The 24,637-nt window shown below is 35.0% G+C and overlaps 1 protein-coding gene and 1 long non-coding RNA gene across 2 annotated transcripts in view; one reads left to right on the top strand and one right to left on the bottom strand.

Annotated features, from left to right (window-relative positions):
• The window catches only part of LOC130052547 (uncharacterized), a 65,561-nt gene extending 64,650 nt beyond the window's left edge, over positions 1-911 (bottom strand). The window contains exon 1 of the long non-coding RNA XR_008800887.1: positions 707-911. This is a non-coding gene — a long non-coding RNA (uncharacterized LOC130052547). The remainder of the gene's footprint in view (positions 1-706) is intronic.
• An 8,625-nt stretch (positions 912-9,536) lies between these two features.
• LOC125676882 (ras-related and estrogen-regulated growth inhibitor-like) lies at positions 9,537-24,021 on the top strand. Its single transcript, XM_048914758.2, has 6 exons — positions 9,537-10,069; positions 10,277-10,433; positions 16,046-16,102; positions 21,607-21,680; positions 22,853-23,060; positions 23,730-24,021. The coding sequence occupies exons 2-6, from the start codon at positions 10,301-10,303 to the stop codon at positions 23,909-23,911; spliced, it is 654 nt and encodes a 217-aa protein (XP_048770715.1). The 5' UTR covers positions 9,537-10,069; positions 10,277-10,300; the 3' UTR covers positions 23,912-24,021.
• The last annotated feature ends 616 nt before the right edge of the window (positions 24,022-24,637 follow it).

Raw genomic sequence — 24,637 nt, 5'->3', positions numbered from 1 at the left:
AGAGATCGAAATCATATATTCCCTGGTATGGAAAAATCATATTCACCCGGCCGTTTTTCCGCCGGCTGCGGTGCATGTAGTTCAGTACTACACTTTTACTTAGAGCGTTTGCTTTGTAACCGGAGGAGGTCTTGCTTTATCACGATCCCCCCACCCCCAAGGCCGCCTCAAACCTAAAACGTAAACATAGTTAAAACATTGTTGTGACGTCAGTTCTTTGTCTCGACAGTACTTTATTTTGCATACAGACGCCCAGTATCGCGGCAGGCATTGGCACGTCAAAGATCCCTCACTGCTGAGGCCCTGAGCGCTAAGCGTAGGTCTAAATTTGTGATACTTCAACTATAGCTGGTGACATTGCATTGTGAGGTGGCAGGGGACAGTTTCTTTGGTTTTGAAACTTGTGGATAGGGGGTATACACCAAAGTCAGATTATGACAGACTAATGAAAAATCATATTTCCCTTTTATGTCAATACTTGTATTTCATATTAGTGTAGTTAATAAATTATGACCCTAAATTACATGTAATCTATAAATACTGGTGCTGGTGCACAAAACATGCTCTGAGCAGGTTCCTCTTTTTTGCTTTGATTTTCCCTCATTTGGGCTAATCCGCACCACCCCCACACCATCACAGTACCAACCATGGGGATTTAGACACTGTGCACAATCAAGAACCCTATCTGTCCTTCTCAAAAATCTACCTCTCATATGGGGCCATCCACCTTCCCTCACAGCTACAGACCTTTTGCTAGACCCTGCATGTTTTCACCGGAATTTCTTCAGCAACTGACCACGTGTCTTAGTTTCGTATTTGCACCCATCTATATGCTAGGAATCATGGTGACACCTACATGTTGTATATCAACATTTTTACTAAGCACTCAGCTACATTTGACATGCATCCTAAAATTATTGTATACATTTTTACACATGTAATATCACTTCAAATGGCCTATAGTGGGAAACTGTCCCCTGCTACCTTAATTCCGCAAGTGAGACTGTTAGTTAACTCTGTGATAAAATTTAGAAGATATAAAACAGAAAGAATTTTGATACAAGTAAAAAGTTTCATATATTTTTGGAAAATTATCTAGATGTGCAATATTTAGGATTAAGCTCAATAAAACTCCGAAGTACGTAACATTTGATAAGGGTAATTTTCGCATGGGGCGCCTCTATGCCGGCTTGATTAGATCGCGTCGTATACGTACATTTAATGACAGAGTGAAATTTCAGTGTTTTTATTGAAGAAAATATGTGGTTGTCATAGACAAAAAACTCCACACTTATATCGTGTCCAGAGTTAAATGTCGCACTTTTAAATGTATTTTGTTGATTAGGAATATGCATTGATTTATCACTATTTTACGATCAAGTGTTGCATCTATATATTTTGGAAAATGAACTATACGTGATGGCTGGTCGAGGGGTTGGGGAAAGGGTGGGTGCTTTGATCAGTCCGCTACTAAAGTTTTCCTAGTAATGAAGACAGTATTAGTTCTTCATTGTAAAATCTATTTCCAATATCAACCGTAACTATTTCAACTCCAGTAAAGCTTCCACCAAAAAATTACAACAAACAACAAATCATCGATACATAAATGTTCGAAATTATGTCTCTAGGTAGTGTCAAAAATAACAACGAAATCTTTCTTTGGAAGCGGAAGACCATAATGATAACAGAGATAACAATGAGGTCTTCAGTTGGAAGCGGAGGACCTGAATTACAGTAAACAAAAAACCCATTTATACTAGACTAGATAGGTTAGGGTCAATGGCTTATGATCTCGTGTCTGACGAAGCGTAACGTGTAGAATATAATAGGGTAGATTGTTAATTGGGAATACAAAATGACTGACTAGTGGGACCACTATTTTTGTTTTTATTTAAGTAGTGTCAAGAACAACGAAATCTTCCGTTGGAAACGGAAGACCTTAATGATATCTTATTCAGGTTTCCATTTGGGAGCAGAAGACCTTAACTACAAGACTTGTTCGGTTAGGGTCAATGTGTTATGTTGTCGTGTCCGACGAAGCGTAACGACTAGGATTTAAAAGGATAGTTTGTTAATTGGGAATACACAATGACTGACCAGTTGGGCCACTATATTTTTTTTATATCCGAACTAAACATCGTGTGATTATTTCCTGTACATATATGAAGTATTCAAATTGTACATTGTATAGAATATCAGGGACTAAGTAGAGTGATTGAACAGTATTTTCCGTTCAAGTGCCATTTCTATCTGGTCAAAACGAGCCTTTTGTCAATTTTGGACCATAAATCCTGCAGGAGGAGGGGTGGCTTCTGCTCCTCCGCCGCTAAAGTTTTGGGTTTTTTTAAATTTCAAAATATTCATAAATAAACACCGCACGATTATCTATTCTAAATATTCAAATTATTCAAAATGTTAACGTTGTCTATTTCAACTTTCAATATAGTTAGGAAGCTAAGTGAATAACGCTGAATATTACCGCAGATATCCATTGACTTCATTTACCTGATTATTATAGATCAACACAATTATATTTATATGTTTACTTTTAAAAAGTGGCGGGTCCAGGGAGTTAAATTGCAATATGAATACTTTACTTTTGAAGAAAGAAAAAATAGAAAACCCAAACAGATAGAAACTCCAAATAAACAATGAAACATACTAGTAAAGATCACAGGAATTTATCACGTACAAAATCAGTATCTAGGTAGTATTAGTGGGTTAGTGTCTGACGAAGCGTAACGGCCAGAACTCAATGGTGAAGTTCGTTAATTGGAATTACACAATGACTGACCAGTGCTTTACGTTCAAGGGTAAACATGGGCCACTTGTCAATTCTAGAAATTGAACTGTGCGAGGGAGAGGGGGATGTTCGCTCTCGGTCATCCACCACTAAAGTTAATAAACATCATATGATGAATTCCTTAACATGTATATATGTAAAGTATTCAAAATGTTAACATTATATCTACTTGTATTTTAACTTCCAATAATGTTACAATGATAAATGAGTACCGCTGTTATAGGCATCACCAAAATTATCTAGCTAGTGGCGGATCCAGAGGGGTAAGAAGTAGGCATAAAATCGTGATAACAGTACTTTGCTTTTGGAATAATGATAAATAAACCCTGACAAGACAACCCTGATATATATATAAATGTCCGTGATCATAGAAATGTATCACATAAAAAATCGATGACTAAGTGGAATAACAATTAATTGTCAATGATAACAGGTTTTCATTGCGAAGCAGACCTTAATTACAATAAACAAGTACACCCATACATACAAGATGTTGTCGTGTCTGACGAACCGTAACGAGTAGGATTTAAAAGGGTAGTTTGTTAATTGGGAATACACAATGACTGACCAGTGTCCCCACTACATTTTTTTAAATTTCCTAACTAAACATCGTGTGACTGTTTATACCATACAAATATGAAATATTCAAATTGTACATTGTAGAATACCAGGGACTAAGTAGAGTTACAATGGGAGTAGTTTTTTTAATTGGAAGTACACAATGACTGACCAATATTTTCCGTTTGAAAGTGCCATTTCTACCTGGTCAAAACGAGCCTTTTGTCAATTTTGGACCATAAATCCTGCAGGAAGAGGGATGGCTTCCTCTCCTCCGCCTCTAAAGTTGTTTTTCTAATTTCAAAATATTAAAAAATAATCCTCGTATGATTATGTATCCTAGATATTTAAAGTATTCGAAATGTTAACGTTGTTTATTTCAACTTTCAATATAGTTAGGAAGCTAATATTAAGTGAATAACGCTAAATATTACCGCAGATATCCATTGACTTCATTTACCTAATTAGTAGATCAACACAATACGTCTACCTAATAACTGGCGGTTCCAGGGGGTTAAACTGCAATATCAATACTTTGCTCTTGAAGAAGAAGAAGAAGAAGGGGGAAAAACCAAACAAATAAAAACTCCAAATAAGCAATGAAACACACGAGTAAAGATCATAGGAATTTATCACGTACAAAATCAACTCACGACTAGTGTCAGTGGCTGTATTCAATGATGAAGTTTTTTAATTAGAAATACACAATGACTGACCAGTGTTTTACGTTCAAGGGTAATGTCTATCTGGTCAAAATGGGCCGCTTGTCAATATTAGAAATTGAATTGTGCGAAGTAGGGGTGGAGTGTCGTTCTCGGTTATCTACCACTAAAGTTAATAAACATAACATCATATGATGAAGGCATGCCTTTATATATATATATATATATATATATATATATATATATATATATAAAGTATTCAAAATGTTTACATTAGATTATATCTACATTTATATTAACTTTCAATAAGTTAGAATGATAGGTGAGTACATGTACCGCTGTTATAGGCATCACCAGAATTAATTTAGCTAGTGGCGTATCCAGGGGGGTATTATAAGAAGTAGGTATAAAATCGTTGTAACGGTACATGTACTTTGCTTTTTGAACACTGATAAATAAATCAGATAATCCTGATATATAAATGTCCGAAATCATAGAAATGTATCACAATATAAAATCGTTGACTAAGTAGTGTCAATGGATTGATTTAAGGTTTCATGTCCAACGAAGCGTAACGATTATGATTTACGAGGGTAGATTGTTAATTAATTGGGAGTACACAATGACTGAACAGTGCTTTACATTCAATAGTCGTGTATATCTGGTCATTAAGTGGCTGGGGAAATAATTAGTACTATGCGTGAGGGATGGGAATGGGACGGGGGATCCGCCCATTCGCCACTGAAGTTCTTATTTGAAAAATAAACATCGTATAGTTAAATTCTTTTGCGTATACAAGGTATTCAAAATATTAACGTCATCTATTTTATCATCCAATGAAATTAAAATGATAAGTGAAGACTGTTGTATCCACACAACTTGTGTAACTAATTAGTGGCGGATCTCGGGGTTAATACATTTGTAAGTAGACCTAAAAATTTGCGATAACATTGCTTTGCTTTATGAGTAAAAAAAAGTCTACAATATTAATAAAACATTGATACACAAATGTCGAAAATCATATAAGTTTATCACTATAAAATCGCTCGAGATGTTTAGAACACTTAGAGCCGAACTTCCCTAGAGTCGAGACGTCTGTTAACCGTTTATTCGGACACGCCTGTCAAAGTCTTTTCGACGCTTTAGGTAAAGGTAGCAATCGGAGAAAGTACTTCGACTTGAGAATGAATACGATTGTACAAGGGAAGGAAAGATGGACCGAAGCATGCATTTTGTAAAACGATTCTTGTGTTGTTAAATAATCGAGAATCTTATTTGAGATGTCTGATTCGGTTCACTAAACAACTTAGCATCACCTAGCAGAGTTCATGTTTCACCGTAAGCACTTAACACTAATTTTAGAATATGTAAACAAGTTGTAAGCTAGGCCTATTCCGTAATTCAACAACATATCACAGGAACTGGTAATTTAATCTGTAGTAATAATACTGCTACCCTTTATAAAACCACAAGGATGGTGGGTGACGATAATTTTAAGAACTATTTTGAAACGAAGTTTTGAGTGAAGTATCAGCCCTTGTAGGTTTCCCCCCCCCCCCCCAATAGCAGCTGATTAGGGGATGGTACGGTATATGGTATATACCCACACTATTATTAATACAGACAAAATTACCGGTTCCTGTGAACATATTTTAGTACCTGACGACATATGAAGGGTTGTGAATGTGAGCAACTGCATGTGAATGCACGGGCAATGGAAGTTGATGTAAATAGATACATGTAGTATGTGCATGTATATATATTTATACATGCACATACTATATATTTACATTAACTTACAGTGCCCGTGTGTGAATGAGTATATCATGGTGTTCTTGTCTGCTTGTTGCAATAATATAGTCCCGTCCAATTTTATATGGATATTTTTGTGCAAGGGTTATATGTATACAATTAAAATTGCATGGGGAAAAGTTTAGTAATGCAGAGCTCTAATATCTTTTATTATCTCTCATGTTTTTTAGACATTTATTCACAAACACATAGGCCTACACATAAGAGTTTATAATTACTATATATATTTAAAAATTAATGCCATGCCTTGGCTTTTAAGTACATTTTAAGAATCATGACAAACAACACTTTTTAAGATACAATTTTCTGTTTTATTGTTATATTCATGGAATAAAAATCCCATCCTGTGTTTTATTTGGGATATCTATTCCCATTCATGCTCAAATAGGATATTTACTGCCATTTCATGTTCATTATGGGACATTTCCTCCTATGGGACATTATATCCCATATTAAGTTTAAATATGGGAGTTAAAATCCTATGGGAGAAATTATATTTTTTCTCCCATAGGATTTTTGGTGGGAGTGAAAATCCCCCAAGTGGGATTAAAAATCCCTCCAAAATCCCATGGGATTTTTTGATTTCAGGTGAAATATCTTAAAAACTACAATAGGTGCAAGTGTAAATGTTGGTGCATGTCTTGTGAACATAAAATCCCATCTTTTTTTGTGAAGGGTTTATTTGTATCCTTAATAAAAGGGTTGGCGAAACTCCGGACTTTTGTCGTGTCCAGAGTTAAATGTCGCACTGTTCTGAGTGATTTGTTTTTTCGATAGGTCGTACAACGAATGGGTTATCCTTAGGTTATTATACAGTTACTCATTCTTTAACTGTTATAACTGCATAGTGCTACAGATTATTCCAGGTTTCAATTTGTTATTTTAAATTTATAACCATGACATTCTGTGATATTTCATACCTGAATAAAGTGAAATGAAATGAAAAAACAAACAAACAAAAACAAAAAAAACAATCAAACAACCACACGCTCGTCCAAAAATATCTGATTATAAATGTTCTACTTTTTATTCAAACATTCAAGGTATTTAATTACACACCACGTGGCGACACTCTAAGTGAGATAAACCCCGGCGGAATACAGTCGTGACTGTTGAAGACGTTGCGTAGAAGCGAAAATGCTGGTCTTTAATTAGATCTCCATTCTTTAGAATATTTAACACGACAAGAGAACTCGCCTTCAATCAATGCTGAACTTTTTGGATGGTCCCATAAAACTCATGAAAACGCCATCATGATATGCTATCTGCAGATACAGTGTACTGCATTATGGTAAATTACAAATAGTCATTTGTTATTATCTTATTTCTTGCTGCATTTGTTCATTTTATAACGCTACAGTAAATACTAGTTTCAGATTTATATTTGTATGTGTTACAAGTCGACATTTCGTATTTTTACACTGTTAGTTTTTTCCCCTGTTCATTAATATAATAATTTAACTTTTCGTTAATGTGAAATAACGCAATATTTATATTTATGCATACATATCTTTCCAGGGAATTTTCATCTCCATGTGTACAAGCTCAAGCGAGCATTTCTTATCTGTCGTCTGTCTGCAAACTTCTCACATTTTCCATTTTCTTCTAAACAAATGTCAACTACTCTTTGCACAAAACACACAGGGGACATGCAATCTTGTTTTATTGAGGGAAAATCGCCTTTCCCCCGGGATACAATTAGATCTAGTGAAATATAGGGAAAATGTGTATAACATCCTACGAAGCACTAATTACAAAACCAGAGCCAATTTGCATGAAAGCTTGTTTACATAATGGAAGGGTCAAGTTTGTTGATTCCGTGCCCTTGAGTCTACAGCGGGCAAGCGTAGGGGATTTACGTTTTATGTGGCGGATGTGCATGCAGGGTAAATCTTCTTAGAAACCACAAGGCCACACATATCTGCATATACAGGGCTCACGGCGGGTGTGATGGGTCAACAGAGGATTCCTCCTAAGCACCTCATCCCATTACCAGTGTGTCCAGGGTTCCATGTTCTGACCAACTGCTAATTTTGTATAATAGCAATTATGAGATTGATCACTATTTAATATTTTCACTTGCTCGTCAAATTATCAATCAAATATTCCTCATACACTGTTTAATAAAGTTCAACCCATGCATTTACAATAAAGAAATATGAAGATCTACATAAAAGTCCATAGGAGAACTCCTCAATACTTACATAGAGAGCTCTTCAAATCTTGATAAATATAGAGCTCTTCAATACTTGATACACAAAGAGCTCTTTAATACTTGATACATAGAGAGCTCTTCAATACTTGATACATAGAGAGCTATTCAATACTTGATCCATAAAGAGCTCTTCGATACTTGATACACAGAGAGCTCTTCAATACTTGGTACCTTGGAGAACTCTTTAATACTTGGTTCATAGGAGAGTTCTTTAACACTTAGTACATAGAATAGTTATTTAATACTTGATTCATAAGAGAGCTCTTTAATACTTGGTTCATAGGAGAGTCCTTTAATAATTGATACATAAAGAGCTCTTCAATATTTGGTACGTAGGAGAGTTCTTTAATACTTGGTACATAGGAGAATTCTTTAATACTTAGTACACAGGAGAATTCTTTAATGCTTGGTTTATATGAGAGCTATTTAATACTTGGTCCATAGGAGAGTTCTTTAATACTTGGTTCATAGGAAAGTACATATACACTTTGTAAAATTGATTATATAACTTTCTGGTAGTTTTAAGTTTGTGAACATCATGAATGTCTGATGTACAACAGATGATTCTGCATATGTCTACATGTTAGTAAAAAGTATACAAAATTATCTAAAGAATTCTCTTAGGAAATATTTTGTTACATATTTTGTAAAATCAATATGCCAACATTCCTCTGGAGATGGGTGGGAGGGGAGAGAGAAGTATAACCCCGGTCATTGTAAAAGGGTTCAGAGATCGGAGTGGGCGTGACCCCGTTCAGTCCCGCACCACATGTACTGACAGATGTGAGTGCGCTTCCTCCTTACCATTCTAATGGATTATAAAAATTTGAAAAATATCATGAAATGTAAGATAATTGATTATATATTATGAAAAAGCATTCCATTTTACATATGTTCTGACACGAATACTACAAAGCGCAAACTGCTTGTCAACGTGTAAATATCAAAAAAGGTCGAGGTGTTTTTCCCCCCATTATTACATTATATGAACTCAGCACTTACTGAATTTCAACACTATGGCATTAGTTTTACGATACATGATATCCGATTCAATCGTAACTCATTAAATCTTTAACAGCCGGGGATTCTTGAAATATCATCTTCACCTTTATCTCCCTGGGGAACCGGAAGTAATCTGTCAGAGATTATCTGCAACATTAGAGCCAATCTATGAATGAAATATGTTAGGTCTTGGCCCATCAATGCCGTGCAAATATTTACCGCTGCTGTAAGAGGGAAACCATGTTTTTGTAATTGTTTAAAAACAATCAGAAATGGGAAACTGCTTGGAATTCCCAAAACATGAAATAAGAAAAATATACTTAACAATGAGAACTGTCTTTATTTGATTAAGATATTGTATATTCTAAACGTGTGTACACAGATATTAAATATCTTAACTAAAAGTCAGTAAAGCTCTCTCTCTCTCTCTCTCTCTCTCTCTCTCTCTCTCGAGAGAGAGAGAGAGAGAGAGAGAGAGAGAGAGAGAGAGTTCTTAAAAAGATCACTCCATATATGTTTTTCCCCTAAACCTGCACATCAAGACAAACACATGCCGTCATTCATCAATAGCTTTGTATGATAAATCTTATCCTCAAGAACAACAACTTTGAACATCTTTACCCATCCCGCGGCAAATGAAGCAGAAATAACCCCCAAACATGATCGCGTACCCCGATAAAGTGTTTCACCAGTAGCAAAATACACAAGACGCGAGGAGCCTGACCCCCTGCGGTTGCTTAGTTGCGGTAAACAAGGAAGGCATCTGAAGGGGATAGCGTATATCTGTTTTCTCTGTCTTCAGCATATGGGGGAGATGTACGAAAGCCGTTATTTATAACTGCCGAGAATCGCTAGGGAGAACAAACTCTGATGAACGTTCACTTGGAATTAGCAGAAATGTCCGATTCCTCCGGTCCTATATGTGAGAAAATTTAGTGGTGATAAGATGCTGCTGGGCATGTGAAACACGTTTTAATGTGATAAAAGGCTTTTGGGAAATATTCTTAATTTCAACAAGTAAGGCTTTTTCATTGTTAACGCTCAACTTAATAAATTACCTGCATGCTTTTCGAGGTCGGACGAAACTTTCAGTCAATAAAGGTTGAACTTCCTTACCCTTCATGATTTACTGTAGTTCTCATCATGAAATCAATTATCGATCATTAATGGATATTATAACAAAACTCTTAAAATCGATTAATTTAAAAAAAAATCTTGAAATAGTTTTCCAGTTGGAAATGATGTAACATGAATCCCGGAAGTGGTTTGACAGAGCCCAGTGTTTCCGGAAACACCTTACGTCCATACCTCCGCCGGAAGAAGTCGTCATTTGGAGAGACCAAGGTGGCGGTCATTGGAACGGACGGAGTCGGCAAAAGTGGTAAGGCTATCGTTAAAATATATTGCTGTGTAGATCATTCCTATTCGATAGTGGGCCCACGCATATAAAACGACTGAGATATGATATACGATAAAACTATTCATAAAATATGAAATAATTATTGATGAAAAACGGTATATCAAATCAAATATCGTGTGTGCAGTGGTCAGAGTTATTTTTAGCAATTGCAGCAGTCAGGAAACGGATTGGATTTTTTTTTTTACTGTTTTTTGAAAATCACAAAACGATATTAAAAATTATTTTTAAAATTTTGAAGTCCAATGTACAGTAATGTAGCTACGATATGCCAATTAAACGTAAGATGCCCCTCTGATCGGATCGTGAATTCTATTGTAACATTTGATCAATAGCCCTGCAGATGTTTTCGTGTCAAAGAGATAACAGTTTTAAACATATGTTAAGCAATACTGAAAAGAACAGCTGGACAAGCTTTATTCTACGCCAACACAGGAATCCTTTTCTAGACTTCATGTAAGCCCCAGTCACGAAATGCTTTACATTACTTACCAGCCAGTATTATTCGTTCATTAAGATCCGGCGAAGCTGAAGAAAGTCATGTAATGAGTTTGCATGAAGTGCACTGCTTATTTTAATTACACCCGCTGATTTACTTTCGATAAGCATGTGCGCGAAAATGACCTCCTTTTCATATATTTACGTCATTAATCAACCTTCATTGCCCCATGTTGTTTTATTGAAATTTTATTAGTGCACTTTGCTTAAGCTTAAGTTAAAGAAACGTAGAACGTTTTTATGACCCTATAATCGTGTTTTATAGCAAAAGAAAGTGCTTGTTTGAATTAAATTTCATCTTGATTTATGAGAATCATAAATATAAAAGTTATTGCAAAAGAAATACATTTTACCTTTTCAGCAATACAAAATATACCACAAATACGCGCGTACATGTACAATGTATATTACCTAACTAACACATAATTGGTACCGTATAAGTTTTACATTATTAAGGTTTTGCGTCCCCTCGAGAATTTTTCACTCATACTGTGACGTCACCAGGTGTAGGTGAAGTACCACATATCATATAGCGTGGTTTAAGGAGGTATGCTACACCAGAGAAATTTGATGTAGATGAAAAGTGGAGGATATGTACAACAATATTTTGAAGTTGAAATTTTTCAAATCTACCTTATTTTGTCAAAAAATACCGTTTTAGTATAAGGTAATCTGAACAAAATTTAAAAGCCCTGCTGGACTTGAACCTGCGACCTGCAGTTTAGCAGTCGGTATGCTTTTTTTTTTTTTTTTATCTTTTATTGATCAACATACAATTTACACAGTCATCACAATGAATATCACAGTTTCAGATCTGGTTTAACATTTTACAATAAAACCATGTTAAAAGATAAACAGTAATATCCCATCTGTTTCTTTCAATAGCGGATTGTTCCTCAAAAACTTTTCAAAAAACATCTTTCTGTTGTATTTAAATTGAAAAGCAAAAGTCAAATATTGCTCCTATTGATTTTTTCCTCCATGTTTTTAAAGGAAGTCAGCTATTATGACGATGTAGAGTACCTCCTTAAGGAGAGTTTATAAGAATTAATGCTAGTGTGTAAGAGTTTAGGAGAGTGTGTAAGTGTTAATGAGAGTGTGTCAGAATTAAGCATAAGAGTCAAGGAGGGTGTGTAAGAGTCGAGGTTAGTATGTTAAGAGTTAACGAGAGTTCGATAGTGTAAATGTTAATGAGGGTGTGTAAGAGTTAAGGAGAGTGTGCAAGAGTTAAGGAGAGTGTGCAAGAGTTAAGGAGAGTGTGCAAGAGTTAAGGGAAGTGTGTAAGAGTTAAGGAAAGTGTGTAAGAGTTAAGGAGAGTGTGCAAGAGTTAAGGAGAGTGTGCAAGAGTTAAGGAGAGTGTGTAAGAGTTAAGAACTGAGGGTGTGCAATAAATAAGAAGGGTGTGTAAGAGTTAATTAAGGAGAGTGTGCAAGAGTTAAGGAGGGTATGCAAGAAATAAGAAGGATGTGCAAGAAATAAGGAGGGCCTTCAAGATATAAGGAGGGTATGTATGGGTTTTGTTTAAAATCATGATTAAAAGCTAAAGCTAATTTGTAAGGTGATGAACTATATGTAAGAAAGGGATTTGAAATAAGGTAAAGAAGACTTGGTGTAGTAGTACATGTATATTACGTTTTTATCCACTACTTCACAGTACAGTACGCATGCGTAATCTACACTAAATTGTAACGCGAAATGTTTTCCTTAAAATCGAAGAATATACACGGGCATAGTCAAGGTAAAAATCAATCTGATCTCACCTGAATTTTATGAAGAGTGTTTGTTTTTATAAGATAGGTTGCTCATACACAGAAGTTATTTAGGGAATGGTTGTAGCATTGCTGCAATGTACAGTAACAGGATACGAAAAACATTTACTTATACACTTTATGTTTACATAAGACATAAATTAATAAGATTTATTTCTAAAATTCAGGAATTAGTCAGCTGTCCTCCCTAACATGTATAGTCATTAAATGTCCGAATCTCTTTGTATGCATTATGCCCCCACCTCTATTTTGTGCAAATGAACCTATATATGCATGTATTATTCATATATTTATACACATGGAAATATTGTTTATATAATTACACAATCAAAGTTATGTACCTCATGTGAATAGTTTAAGCGAATAAATGAAATGAGATACCTGCATAACGCGCGTAATGAAAAATATGCTTGCGTGACGCATTGCAGTTAATCTCGTGTATTTTTCAAATATGAAATTTATTTTTCATAGTTATATTTTACTTTCATTTCTGTCGGAATTCCCAGCCGTTGAACTAGTCGTATTATATTTATTAAGATTCATACGCACAGGAGATGGCTATCACTACAATTGGTAAAGATATCCACCGCACAATACACTGGATAATGATATATCTGTATCGATTATTGACTCTTTTAAAAACGAAACAAATTCTTAAACTTTTCTCAAGAGGACAAAACAAACAAGTTGTGTGTTCAACAAAAAGGCAAAAGATATTACCAACTCGACTTTCGTCCTTCACACAACCTGAGCACGAGAACATTCATTCTGACAGCTACCTCTGTTATGACGCTTGGTGTGCCCTTTCTGCAACAGTTATGTCATAATTGATAACCGCAAAACGCCCGACCTCAGACTTACACAGTGTAAGAGATGTATAGAGCAAGAACGAAGCATTGATACCATGTGCTCTTTCATATTGTCTGAATCAGAGGTATATTTTTTGCCAGATTTCTGTCAAATTCAGTATGCATCAATCGCAAGATTGATCTTAAGTTTCATCAATAATTTACCATTCTTTTTTCGTATAGACGTTTGATTTAACACACGCACACACAAGGATGCTGATTTTACTGGTGTTGATACTCTTTATCTTTTTAGAAATTCTTAATTATTATATATCTATATGATATATATGTACATGTATATATATATGTATATAGAGAGAGAGAGAGAGAGAGAGAGAGAGAGAGAGAGAGAGAGAGAGAGAGAGATTTGGTTCCGCAGGTTTTGAGTTCAACCCCTGGTAGAGGCGGAAGTGCGTATCCAAACATAGAGAAACTTTCTGTGCTTTATATAAAATATTTCTTCACTTAGGACATTGCAAACATTCAAATAAAGTCCCCAGTGAGCGTCACCTACAATCCTATTTAATGCTGTATTCGTAAAAGGCACCTCAGCAAATTAACTTCAGGTGTTTGTACAACTGCATGCTGGGTATATGATCCGCAGACATCATGAATGTGGCCAGCACTCTCATTCAATTAATACAGGCACATCTACATGTAGATGTCATTCATTTCTAATCTGCTAATACTAGCTGAGAAATATCCGTAACCTGCTATATTTCTGTTTCTCTTCAAATAATGTAAATCGTGCTTCAGCAAGAAATGAAGTTAAATAGATATATTTTTGTTGCGATTTGTGTGATTTATATCTTTATGAAAGCTGCCAAGATGAATGTGACGACTTTATCTTGTTGGAGTGTCATTTTAATCACTAAAGCAGGCATATTGTGTCAAAATCAAAATACATCAGTATAAGACGGAACACGTGAGATGAATCTGATATTTCTTTTCGCTGTATCATTATCACAGATGTAGCGAAGTTTTGAAAGAGTGAGAGTATTGGTCGTCACAGTAACATAGGATTTTTTCGTTGGATCTAAATTTTGTTCTTCTCTAGAACATGTATAGATATGAACATGAACTTATATTCAAACTTATATATTAATGAACATTACTGGAATCACATGGGACCTCCTTTCGGGATAGTCTTGGTAATTCAGACGCTTGTCAATACTCGCAGAAAACGTGTGGATTCTGTTCAGTATTTTCTGAACCCAAAGCGAGGCTTATCGTAAAGTATGAATGAATGCATAGAGAATTGAAACATAAATCTTCCCTTAAAAACAGATTCGGTGTTTAGAACATTTTTTCTTGCGAGACTATTATGCAAGTTGAATATGAAACCTGGTACATGTTTGATCCTTATTTAGCGTAAAATATTTTCAATTATTCCTGATAAAGTATCGTTTACTAGTAATTAAGTTCATACAAGAAACATACAATTCTTAACAAGCACTGTTGCAATCACCTTTTCTTTCTAAAATATCCCCTTTTGACTACTAGATCAGCGCCATTTAACAGGGGTGTTTATATATATATATATAGAGAGAGAGAGAGAGAGAGAGAGAGAGAGAGAGAGAGAGAGAGAGAGAGAGAGAGAGTCCAGACGTTTGTGGGGAGTATAAACAAACGTCTGGATAACCGAGACAACTTTCATGAACATGTCAAGCCACAGAAATTTTCCACGACGTAATAAGTGACCTCACGGTGTTCATAAAACAGATATTGACGATTCCTGAGTTTCTGACGAAAAGAAGTATTGTGTTGTAAATCAATACTTTGGAGGAGGGAATAAAAATGAATGCAACATTTTGAGCAAGGCTTCTCATAAATACGTGACCAATCACATTGAAAGAATGGCAAAGTGTGGTCACTCAACCTCACTTTTATTGAAACCATACAGCCAATTAATGAGTAAAATTTGCATGCTCGATCAATCGACGTGACACACTATTATTAGAACGATTATCGTGTCACCAGGTACCATTTCCATGATTTGAGTGAAATAAACTGAACTATCAACAACAACAAAAGAAAAAAAGGATTGTTTGGTAATGAACAGAAAACGAGACAGAGCAATGCACCCTTATCCATGAAATACCCGTTATGAGACTCCACCTTAACTACAACCAGCTTTTTTCATATTCTATATATACATCTTGTATGCAAAAAAAAAGGAGATTGAAATCATAAAAGAGTAGAAATAGCAGCGTACTGTAATCCAGCTTTTATTCGCGACGACTTTATTTCGCGATTTACCAGTGATAAACTAGTTAGCGGCGAGCTAATTTTTGTGACTGGAATTATCTTTTAAAACAAATATGAAAGGCGACGAAAAATGTTGACAGCGACGAGATTCTCGCGAATCTCAAGGAAAGCTTTTGCAAGCGAATAGAAGTTGGTTTACAGTATCCAGTATTTATTTGTGGTCAAGTTGAGACCATTCTTTATTGTTTTTTAGCACTGTCTGTGCGGTTCCTGACCAAGAGGTTTATTGGAGAGTATGACCAGACTGTCGGTAAGTGTTTGTTGTGTATGTTACATTCATCTGACCATCTGACTGAACCCTATATTGTCTTCCAACCACCACATCATTGCGGACGGATACTTGTGGAACCTATAGCCCTTGTTTTATTGACGGCTGTGTAGATGGTCGTTACAGTTAAGCTTGTGTGCTCACTTTACAAAGTTTGACGACGTTGGGCACTAATGAGGTTATGTTTTGCGAGTATGTGTTTTATACTAAATTTAAGAGATATCCTATTGCGTGTTGATCGTGTAACTCATACGACGACGTGTTATCTCATTAACAATTCTTACATTGGTTCGATATATCCCAATTCAACTCAAAATAAAAAATACCACAGCGTCTTTCATATCTGCTTCATATTTGGATATTTTATTGAACATGGATGCTAACGGTAGACTAACAACTCAACTTTATGACAAACAGATAACTTCAGTTTCTCCATCGCAAGCATTCCATATTTATATAACAATATTTCATTAACACCTTCATAGGTGTTTATGTCTCTCAAGTGATTCGATATGTGGAACATGCTCTGTGTATGATACATTCTTAAATCGAGAAAGGTTCTGACAAATAAGTTGATGTTACAGGAGTTTCGGCAGTCTCTTTTAAAGTCAGCATTTCGAACGTTCTATTGTCGTTGACTCGTTATTATGATGAACAACTTAAGACAATGAACAGTGATCAATCCCATGAATTGTGTAAATGATACAAAATTTAGAGAAGGACAAATACGGACCCCTGGATATACCAGAGGTGTGACCAGATACCTATGAGGACTAAGAATCCCCTGTCGACTGATCACAAATTATTTTATTTGCAAATACAATGTACAACATGTCATTAGGTAGAATGCTGTATCACGTCTTTCATATCAATTATTAGCCCATTCTTTACAATGTATATTCAGAAGATGACTACGGATTACTCCGTTTACCTGATCAAGATATACGGCTCACGACAAAGCGACCGGTCAACAGGGAATGCGTTCTCCTTTAAGGCATCTGATGCTATCTATGCTATACCCGGAGTTCCGTAATTACCCAGCTCTTACTTGTGTGTACTTTATAAGATTTTTGAGATTGATCTATGTTCATTATCTCTTCACTTGTTCATATCTTCACATCAAGTGTTGATTGTGTTTTAAATGTTCTCACTATGAGCTGATCATATTACACAGGTTCGCATCTTGAGCTGATTATATTACACGTGTTCACATCATGAGCTGATCATATTACACATGTTCACATTATGTGCTGATCATACTACACATGTTTGCATTATGATCTGATCATATTACACATGTTCAAATCATGAGCTGATCATATTACACATGTTCACATTATGTGCTGATCATACTACACATGTTCACATTATGAGCTAATCATATTACACATGTTCACATTATGAGCTAATCATATTACACATGTTCAAATCATGAGCTGATTATATTACACGTGTTCACATTATGAGCTAATCATATTACACATGTTCACATTATGTGCTTATCATATTATACATGTTTGCATTATGATTTGATCATATTACACAGGTTCACATCATGAGCTGATTATATTACACATGTTCACATCATGAGCTGATCATATTACACATGTTCACATTATGTGCTGATCATACTACACATGTTCACATTATGTGCTTATCATATTATATATGTTTGCATTATGATTTGATCATATTACACAGGTTCACATCATGAGCTGATTTTATTACACGTGTTCACATTATGAGCTAATCATATTACACATGTTCACATTATGTGCTTATCATATTACACATGTTTGCATTATGATTTGATCATATTACACAGGTCACATCATGAGCTGATTATATTACACATGTTCACATCATGAGCTAATCACATTACACATGTTCACATTATGTGCTTATCATATTACATATGTTACACATGTTCACATTATGTGCTAATTATATTACACATGTTCACATTATGTGCTGATCATATTACACATGTTCACATTATGTGTTTATCATATTACACATGTTCACATTATGTGCTGATCATATTACACATGTTCACATTATGTGCTTATCATATTACATGTTACATATGTTCACATTATGAGCTGATCATATTACACATGTTCACATTATGTGCTGATCATATTACACATGTTCACATTATGAGCTGATCATATTAGATATGTTCACATCATGAGCTGATCATATTACACATGTTCACATTACAGGTATGAGCTTATTATATTACACATGTTCACATTATGTGCTGATCATATTACACATGTTCACATTATGAGCTGATCATATTACATGTGTTCACATCATGAGCTGATCATATTACACATGTTCACATTACAGGTATGAGCTTATTATATTACACATGTTCACATTATGAGCTGATCATATTAAATATGTTCACATCATGAGCTGATCATATTACACATGTTCACATTACAGGTATGAGCTTATTATATTACACATGTTCACATTATGAGCTGATCATATTACACATGTTCACATTACAGGTATGAGCTTATTATATTACACATGTTCACATTATGAGCTGATCATATTACATATGTTCACATTACAGGTATGAGCTTATTATATTACACATGTTCACATTATAAGGTATCGTGTGACACCTACTCGTATTTTAAATCTGTCATGTTATACACACTCGCAGTTGGTTTTGATTACGTTACATATAGATATAGGGCTCACGGTGGGTGTGACCGGTCAATAGGGGGTGCTTTCTTCCCCTAAACACCCTATCCTGGTATGTCCGGGGGTCTGTGTTTGCCTTAATTCTGTATCTTTTATTTGATTCGTGAGGTTGATCACTATTCGTTATCTCATTCATGTCGTGTTGACATTTTTAATATCCCGTTTACAAACATAATATCATTTGTGGCATACAGTGAGGCAGAAGCAATAACAAAATACATTAAGCGCTTATCAAATTAAGACAGAGTGATGGGTTTGTCTCGATGTAGAGGTCACTGAGAGTCCCTGTGGGTGCTGGCATTAGGAAATGGTATACCTTGGATCCTCTATGAATACAGAGAACATCGCTTATCGTGATGTGTTTACAAATTTCACAACAGATGTTCCATTTGAATGTAATACGATCTCGAAATCGAGACTGTATATGGTTTCTATTACACCAAAAATAAGAACGATTCGCAAAGCATCGTAACGTTTGTTAAATAGTTCAGACATTAGGTTGACATACATATATAATACGTGTAGGGTAAAGTGTTCCGGAAAAGTGCTCACGTGACTCGTAATAGCTATTTCACACTATGAATGCTAGTTTATGAAGTGTTTGAACTTATTGAATGCTGTTCTCCTAAGCAATGCATTTTCTTTCAGAGGTATGGCATGATCGTTGTAATTAGACAAACCACTTTGCCGGATTATATGATGCAGATGGGTAGAGCTCTGCATATTGAGTGCGTTTTAGAAATGATTATCTATGTAATTGATCGTTTAAGTGCAATGTGCACGGTGAAATTGTTCTGATTATTACATAAAAATACCAGTAGCGCATCGAATAATGTATGTAAAACATGTCTATTTTCATATCTTAGCATTCGCTTGCACATCGAAATTGTAAGTTGTGTGAAAGGATGAAACTGAAAAATACACATGTACATAGTGAAATCACGTTAATGGTATCAAAGGCTTTATCCAAAGTATAGAAACGCATCAAAGAAATTATCATGTGATCAGAAAATTGTGAGCAAAGTAGACGAAAAGGCAAAGTGAATCCACACAAGCCTACTAATTGAAAAGACACGCCCCTTCTCCTTCTACTATTCCTGACTGGCGGAATGGTTTTAATCAGACTGTCCTGCAAGAATAATTACATTAAGAAAATGTATTTATCCCAATCAAAAAATACCAAGTTATTGATGTCACAAAAAATATCTAAAGTAGTTTATGCATTTTGACGTCACAAAATACATCATTATAGCTATTCAGAATAATCAAATATAATCAGTGTCGGATACAGCCTATAGTTAAATATCGATATATTTATAGAACTTTTATTAATTCTTTGTGCATATGTATATAATTTACTTTGTGAAATATTGGTGACACCAATATGTCACAAAGTAAATATTGATTAAGAGTAGTGCAAACACGGACCCTTGGACTCACCAGAGGTAGGATCAGGTGACTAAGATGAGTACGCATCCCCTGTTGACTAATCACAACCGCCATGTGTCCTTTATCTTATCAGGTAAACGGAGTAATCCGTAGTCAAAATTAGTATGTAAAGAACAGTTATACTACTTGTACGAAACACGTCAGACATCATTCGATCGAACATGTTGTATTTGGAAAGTAGATCGTTATAACGACCTTAAAATTTGCGAAATGCTGTCTTTAAACGAGACTGTTGAAACTCCTGTAAAGTCAATTATTTGTCAGTAGTCTGCCGCGATTCATAAATTGAGCATATGCAGAACAAGCTCTTACATGATCATGTGTAATTGCTACATAGAAATGGGAAGTTGACGATGAAGTCATCCCCGTTTGTCATAAAGTTGAGTTGTTAGTTTACCGTTAACAAAGATATTTAATAAAATGTCTAAGTATGAAGTGGATATGGATGACTCTGTGGTGTCTTTTATTTCGGGTTCACTGAGATGAATCACATCAACCCGTGTAATTATTCAAAATATCTCATTTAAAATAGAAATATACAAGTTCACATGCGTTGTCCTTCTATGAATGAATTCCGTTGAGGAAATACTTTAATTATAGCTAATCAGAGTATGAAGTTTTTGTATTTCCAAATTAATGCTTACAATCAGACACCAGCAATCATTTTGTGTACAGGAATTACCAGGGGCAGTATATGCATTAAATAACTCTTGTTCTTTCTCTCCTCCTTCTCCTCATGTTCGGTAGCCCGTTTACAATGCAATATGTGAAGATTTGGCACCTGTGAATTCACACACAAAAACTACTTCAATAATGAAATCATACACACGTTTCAGGAAAAAAAACAACAAACATCTGATGTGTCGGTCACATTCACAGCAGTAGGTTGGTAGTGGCGTAATTATTTTACTGAGTAAGATGACTTATTAGTTACATGTAGTAACATAACTATTTGACTTAATTGTTAGTAACGTAATTTTTTGTACTGAGTAATTTGACTTATTTGTTGGCAACGTAATTATTTGTACTTTGTAATGCGACTTATTTGTTGGTAACGTAATTATTTGTACTGAGTAATAGGACTTATCTGTTAGTAACGTAATTATTTTACTCAGTATATGTGACTTATTTGTTAATATCGTAATTATTTGTATTGAGTAATGTGACATATTTGTTAATATCGTAATTATTTGTACTGAGTAATTTGACTTATTTGTTAGTACCGTAATTATTTGTACTGAGTAATTTGACTTATTTGTTAGTAACGTAATTATTTGTACTGAGTAATATGACTTATTTCGCTTTTTCCCTAGAATCCAAATACAAGTACACGACTACGATAGACGGAGAAGCAATCACGTTCGAGGTTTTGGATACTATATCGGAGGTACAAAGTTTCACCTTTCTTTCTTTAACATGCTGGAGGAAATATTAATTGTGAATACTGTAAATGTGTAATCACTGTCGCTGTTGATGGAAAGTCTTTATTCTAGGATTTGTCTTGACTATTTTTAATCTTATTTTGATACTTAAAAGTCGTATCTGCATTTCCCCCAGACATTAATGTTGAAATATGTTCCTGAGTAAATTCTAACTAATATCATGTTGATCTTTATCTGAAGCAATCTATTCCCTGTATACTTTTATCTCCCAAAGAACTTATTTCTTTACAGCCGTGTATTGTTTAGATTCTTTGGCATGAAAACACAGATAAAGCGATTGATAAAGAACGTTCTCTGCAATTCCTCTAAATCTCCTCAGGAGAATAATGTAAAAGCCAGTTTTCCAGTATTTAAGCCCTTCGTCTGTTCGCAGAGATCTGCTACACAGCACGCTGTAGTGTGACCACGATACACTGAATATGATCAGAATAAATGTGATTGCGATGTTTGGAGTTGAGCGAAGCTTTCGATGAATAACATATTTTGGTTCGCAATGTCTCACTCAATACTTTACTGAAAGGCAACGTTACATTACATTGAAGTGTTCTAATTAGTTTAGGATAATTCGAGAAATGTATTTGAGGTATATGTTGAAAGCGCTTTACACATTTGAGTTTTATCACATTGAAATGTTTGTCTTTATTTATCTGTTGTTGTTACCTATCTACATAATCACTCGTTTCAATCAACTCTAATTATCAGCCGATAGATGTCTATGGTGGCATATTTCTGCCATCACTTGTCAGATAATCATGTCGACTTTTTAGAAAGTTATGTCGACTTGTCAGATAATTGTTTCGGTTCATCAGTTTATGTCAGTTAATTATGCCGGCCTGTCGGAAAAACCCTTGTTCACATTTTCTCATTATCTGTTATTCTATTACATGCTAATGCCATTTAATGGCATTTGCTTTTCATTTTAATATCTGACAAGTCAACAAAAAGATCATTATTAGCTTGAGCATGGAAGCATTTTTACAGTTATCATTAAAAAAAAAAAAACCTTTTGATAATTGGACAAAATCATCTGACAAGTTGACATAATAATCTGACAAGTCAACATAATAATCTGACAAGTGATGACAGTATGTCACCATATATATGTTTATTGTTTCAGAATGATGATTGCGGGGCTCGTGATGACGTATTGAGATGGGCGGATGGTGTTCTGGTCGTTTACTCGGTGGTGAACAAGCAGACATTTGATATTATACAGGAAATAAGGAGACGAATTGACGAAAATAGAAAAGGCGCAAGCATTCCAATGGTTCTTTTAGGAAATAAATGTGACCTGGCTCATATGAGGAAAGTCACGCCAGAGGAAGGTTGGACATCTCTCGTACACCTCTCTTTAATAACATGTGAATGAATTTGGCTGATACTATCAAAGGAAACTGGAAACTTCTTGATAATCGATATTTGCATTTATCAATGGTTTATTTAGGAATTAACATTTGACTTTACAATTTTCATTTTTATAATTTTCGATATAACATGAAACGTGCAAGCGATCCAATAGTTAAACCCAAGAGCCTATATTTAAAAATAGAAACAACTTGAGTCAAAGTACATAATGTAAATGAAAGTATTTTGTGTGTATTATGGAGATCCAAAATACCTTACAAATTCATACAAACAAAATAGGCATTTATTCCTTATAAAACAATTACACATATCTTGATATGATACAGCCTATCATTGGGTCAAATGCTGTCTGACGTGTTTCATACCGATTGTTAGGCCGTTCTTGGCACACTGATTTTGACTACGGATAATTCGGTTTACCTGATCAGGATATAGGGCTCACGGCGGGTGTGACCGGTCGACAGAGGATGCTTATTCCTCCTAGGTACCTGATCCCACCTCTGGTGTGTCCAGGGGTCTGTGTTTGCCGAACTATCTATTATGCATCGCTTATAGGAGTTAGGAGATTGATCACTGTTCGTTATTTTCACCTTACATATCTAGAATAATAGAGATCATGTCTGTTTTAGGTCAGCGTTTAGCAAACGAAATAGGATGTCCTTTCCTTGAAGTATCCGCTTCCGAGGACGTTGACACAGTAACGGATGCTTTCCTTATATTGTCACGTGAGGTCGTAGAGTTCAAAAGGCGTTCCCGGACCTTCTTTGATAGGGTCTTTGGAGCGTTTGGAAGAGAAAAAGTGTCGACTTGATCAACTTTGTCTTTCATGTGTTTGGAATCTGAGTGACGTGTTTAAGTTGTTATTGTGTTTCATTTGTATGTTGTTAATGCATTTTAGTTTTCAATAAATATTTTACGGTTTGTGTTTCTTTCAGCATTTACCTTAGTCTGGTTTTATTGTGATTGAAACCTGCAAATGTTTATTATGGAAATTTATAATACTTATATTTGAAGTAAGGGAAGTTCTGCACTCTTGCAAAATCCTTGTACGTTTACAATGAGGTCCGCCAATATGCAATATATACTTTTTCATATTTTATTTTTGTTTATTTTATTCCTTGATAAACGCCGTAGTTCAGTCATCCATGTATGGTCATGAAAATGATATGGGATGGGATAATTTCTCCTACTAACAATAAGAATTATTTATCCCACCAAACCAATATTGAATGGGATTAGTCCTATCTAACAGTGCATTGGACTTACCACCCCATATAGCACACGCAAAGGATGATTTCTCCCATGTAAGTAAAAGGTTATTGGATAAATTATCCTATGGATTTTTATCCCATCAGATTATGATAAGATTTTTGTAGAAGTTGAAATCCTGTCATTATCCTGTAGATGTTTTTGTCTTCGAAGTATTATATCTATTATTCTACAAGGATGTGTGAGCCCAACCTTGGACCATGACATGCTGTTTAACAATCCTACAATATGCATTTTGATTTTCCCCTAAATGTTTATCATAAAGGGT

The sequence above is a fragment of the Ostrea edulis genome, chromosome 3 (assembly GCF_947568905.1).
Source record: "Ostrea edulis chromosome 3, xbOstEdul1.1, whole genome shotgun sequence".
In the NCBI taxonomy this organism is placed as follows: Eukaryota; Metazoa; Mollusca; class Bivalvia; order Ostreida; family Ostreidae; genus Ostrea; species Ostrea edulis.
Note: the sequence above shows the minus strand (reverse complement) of the source record. Positions and strands in the feature narration are given on the sequence as shown.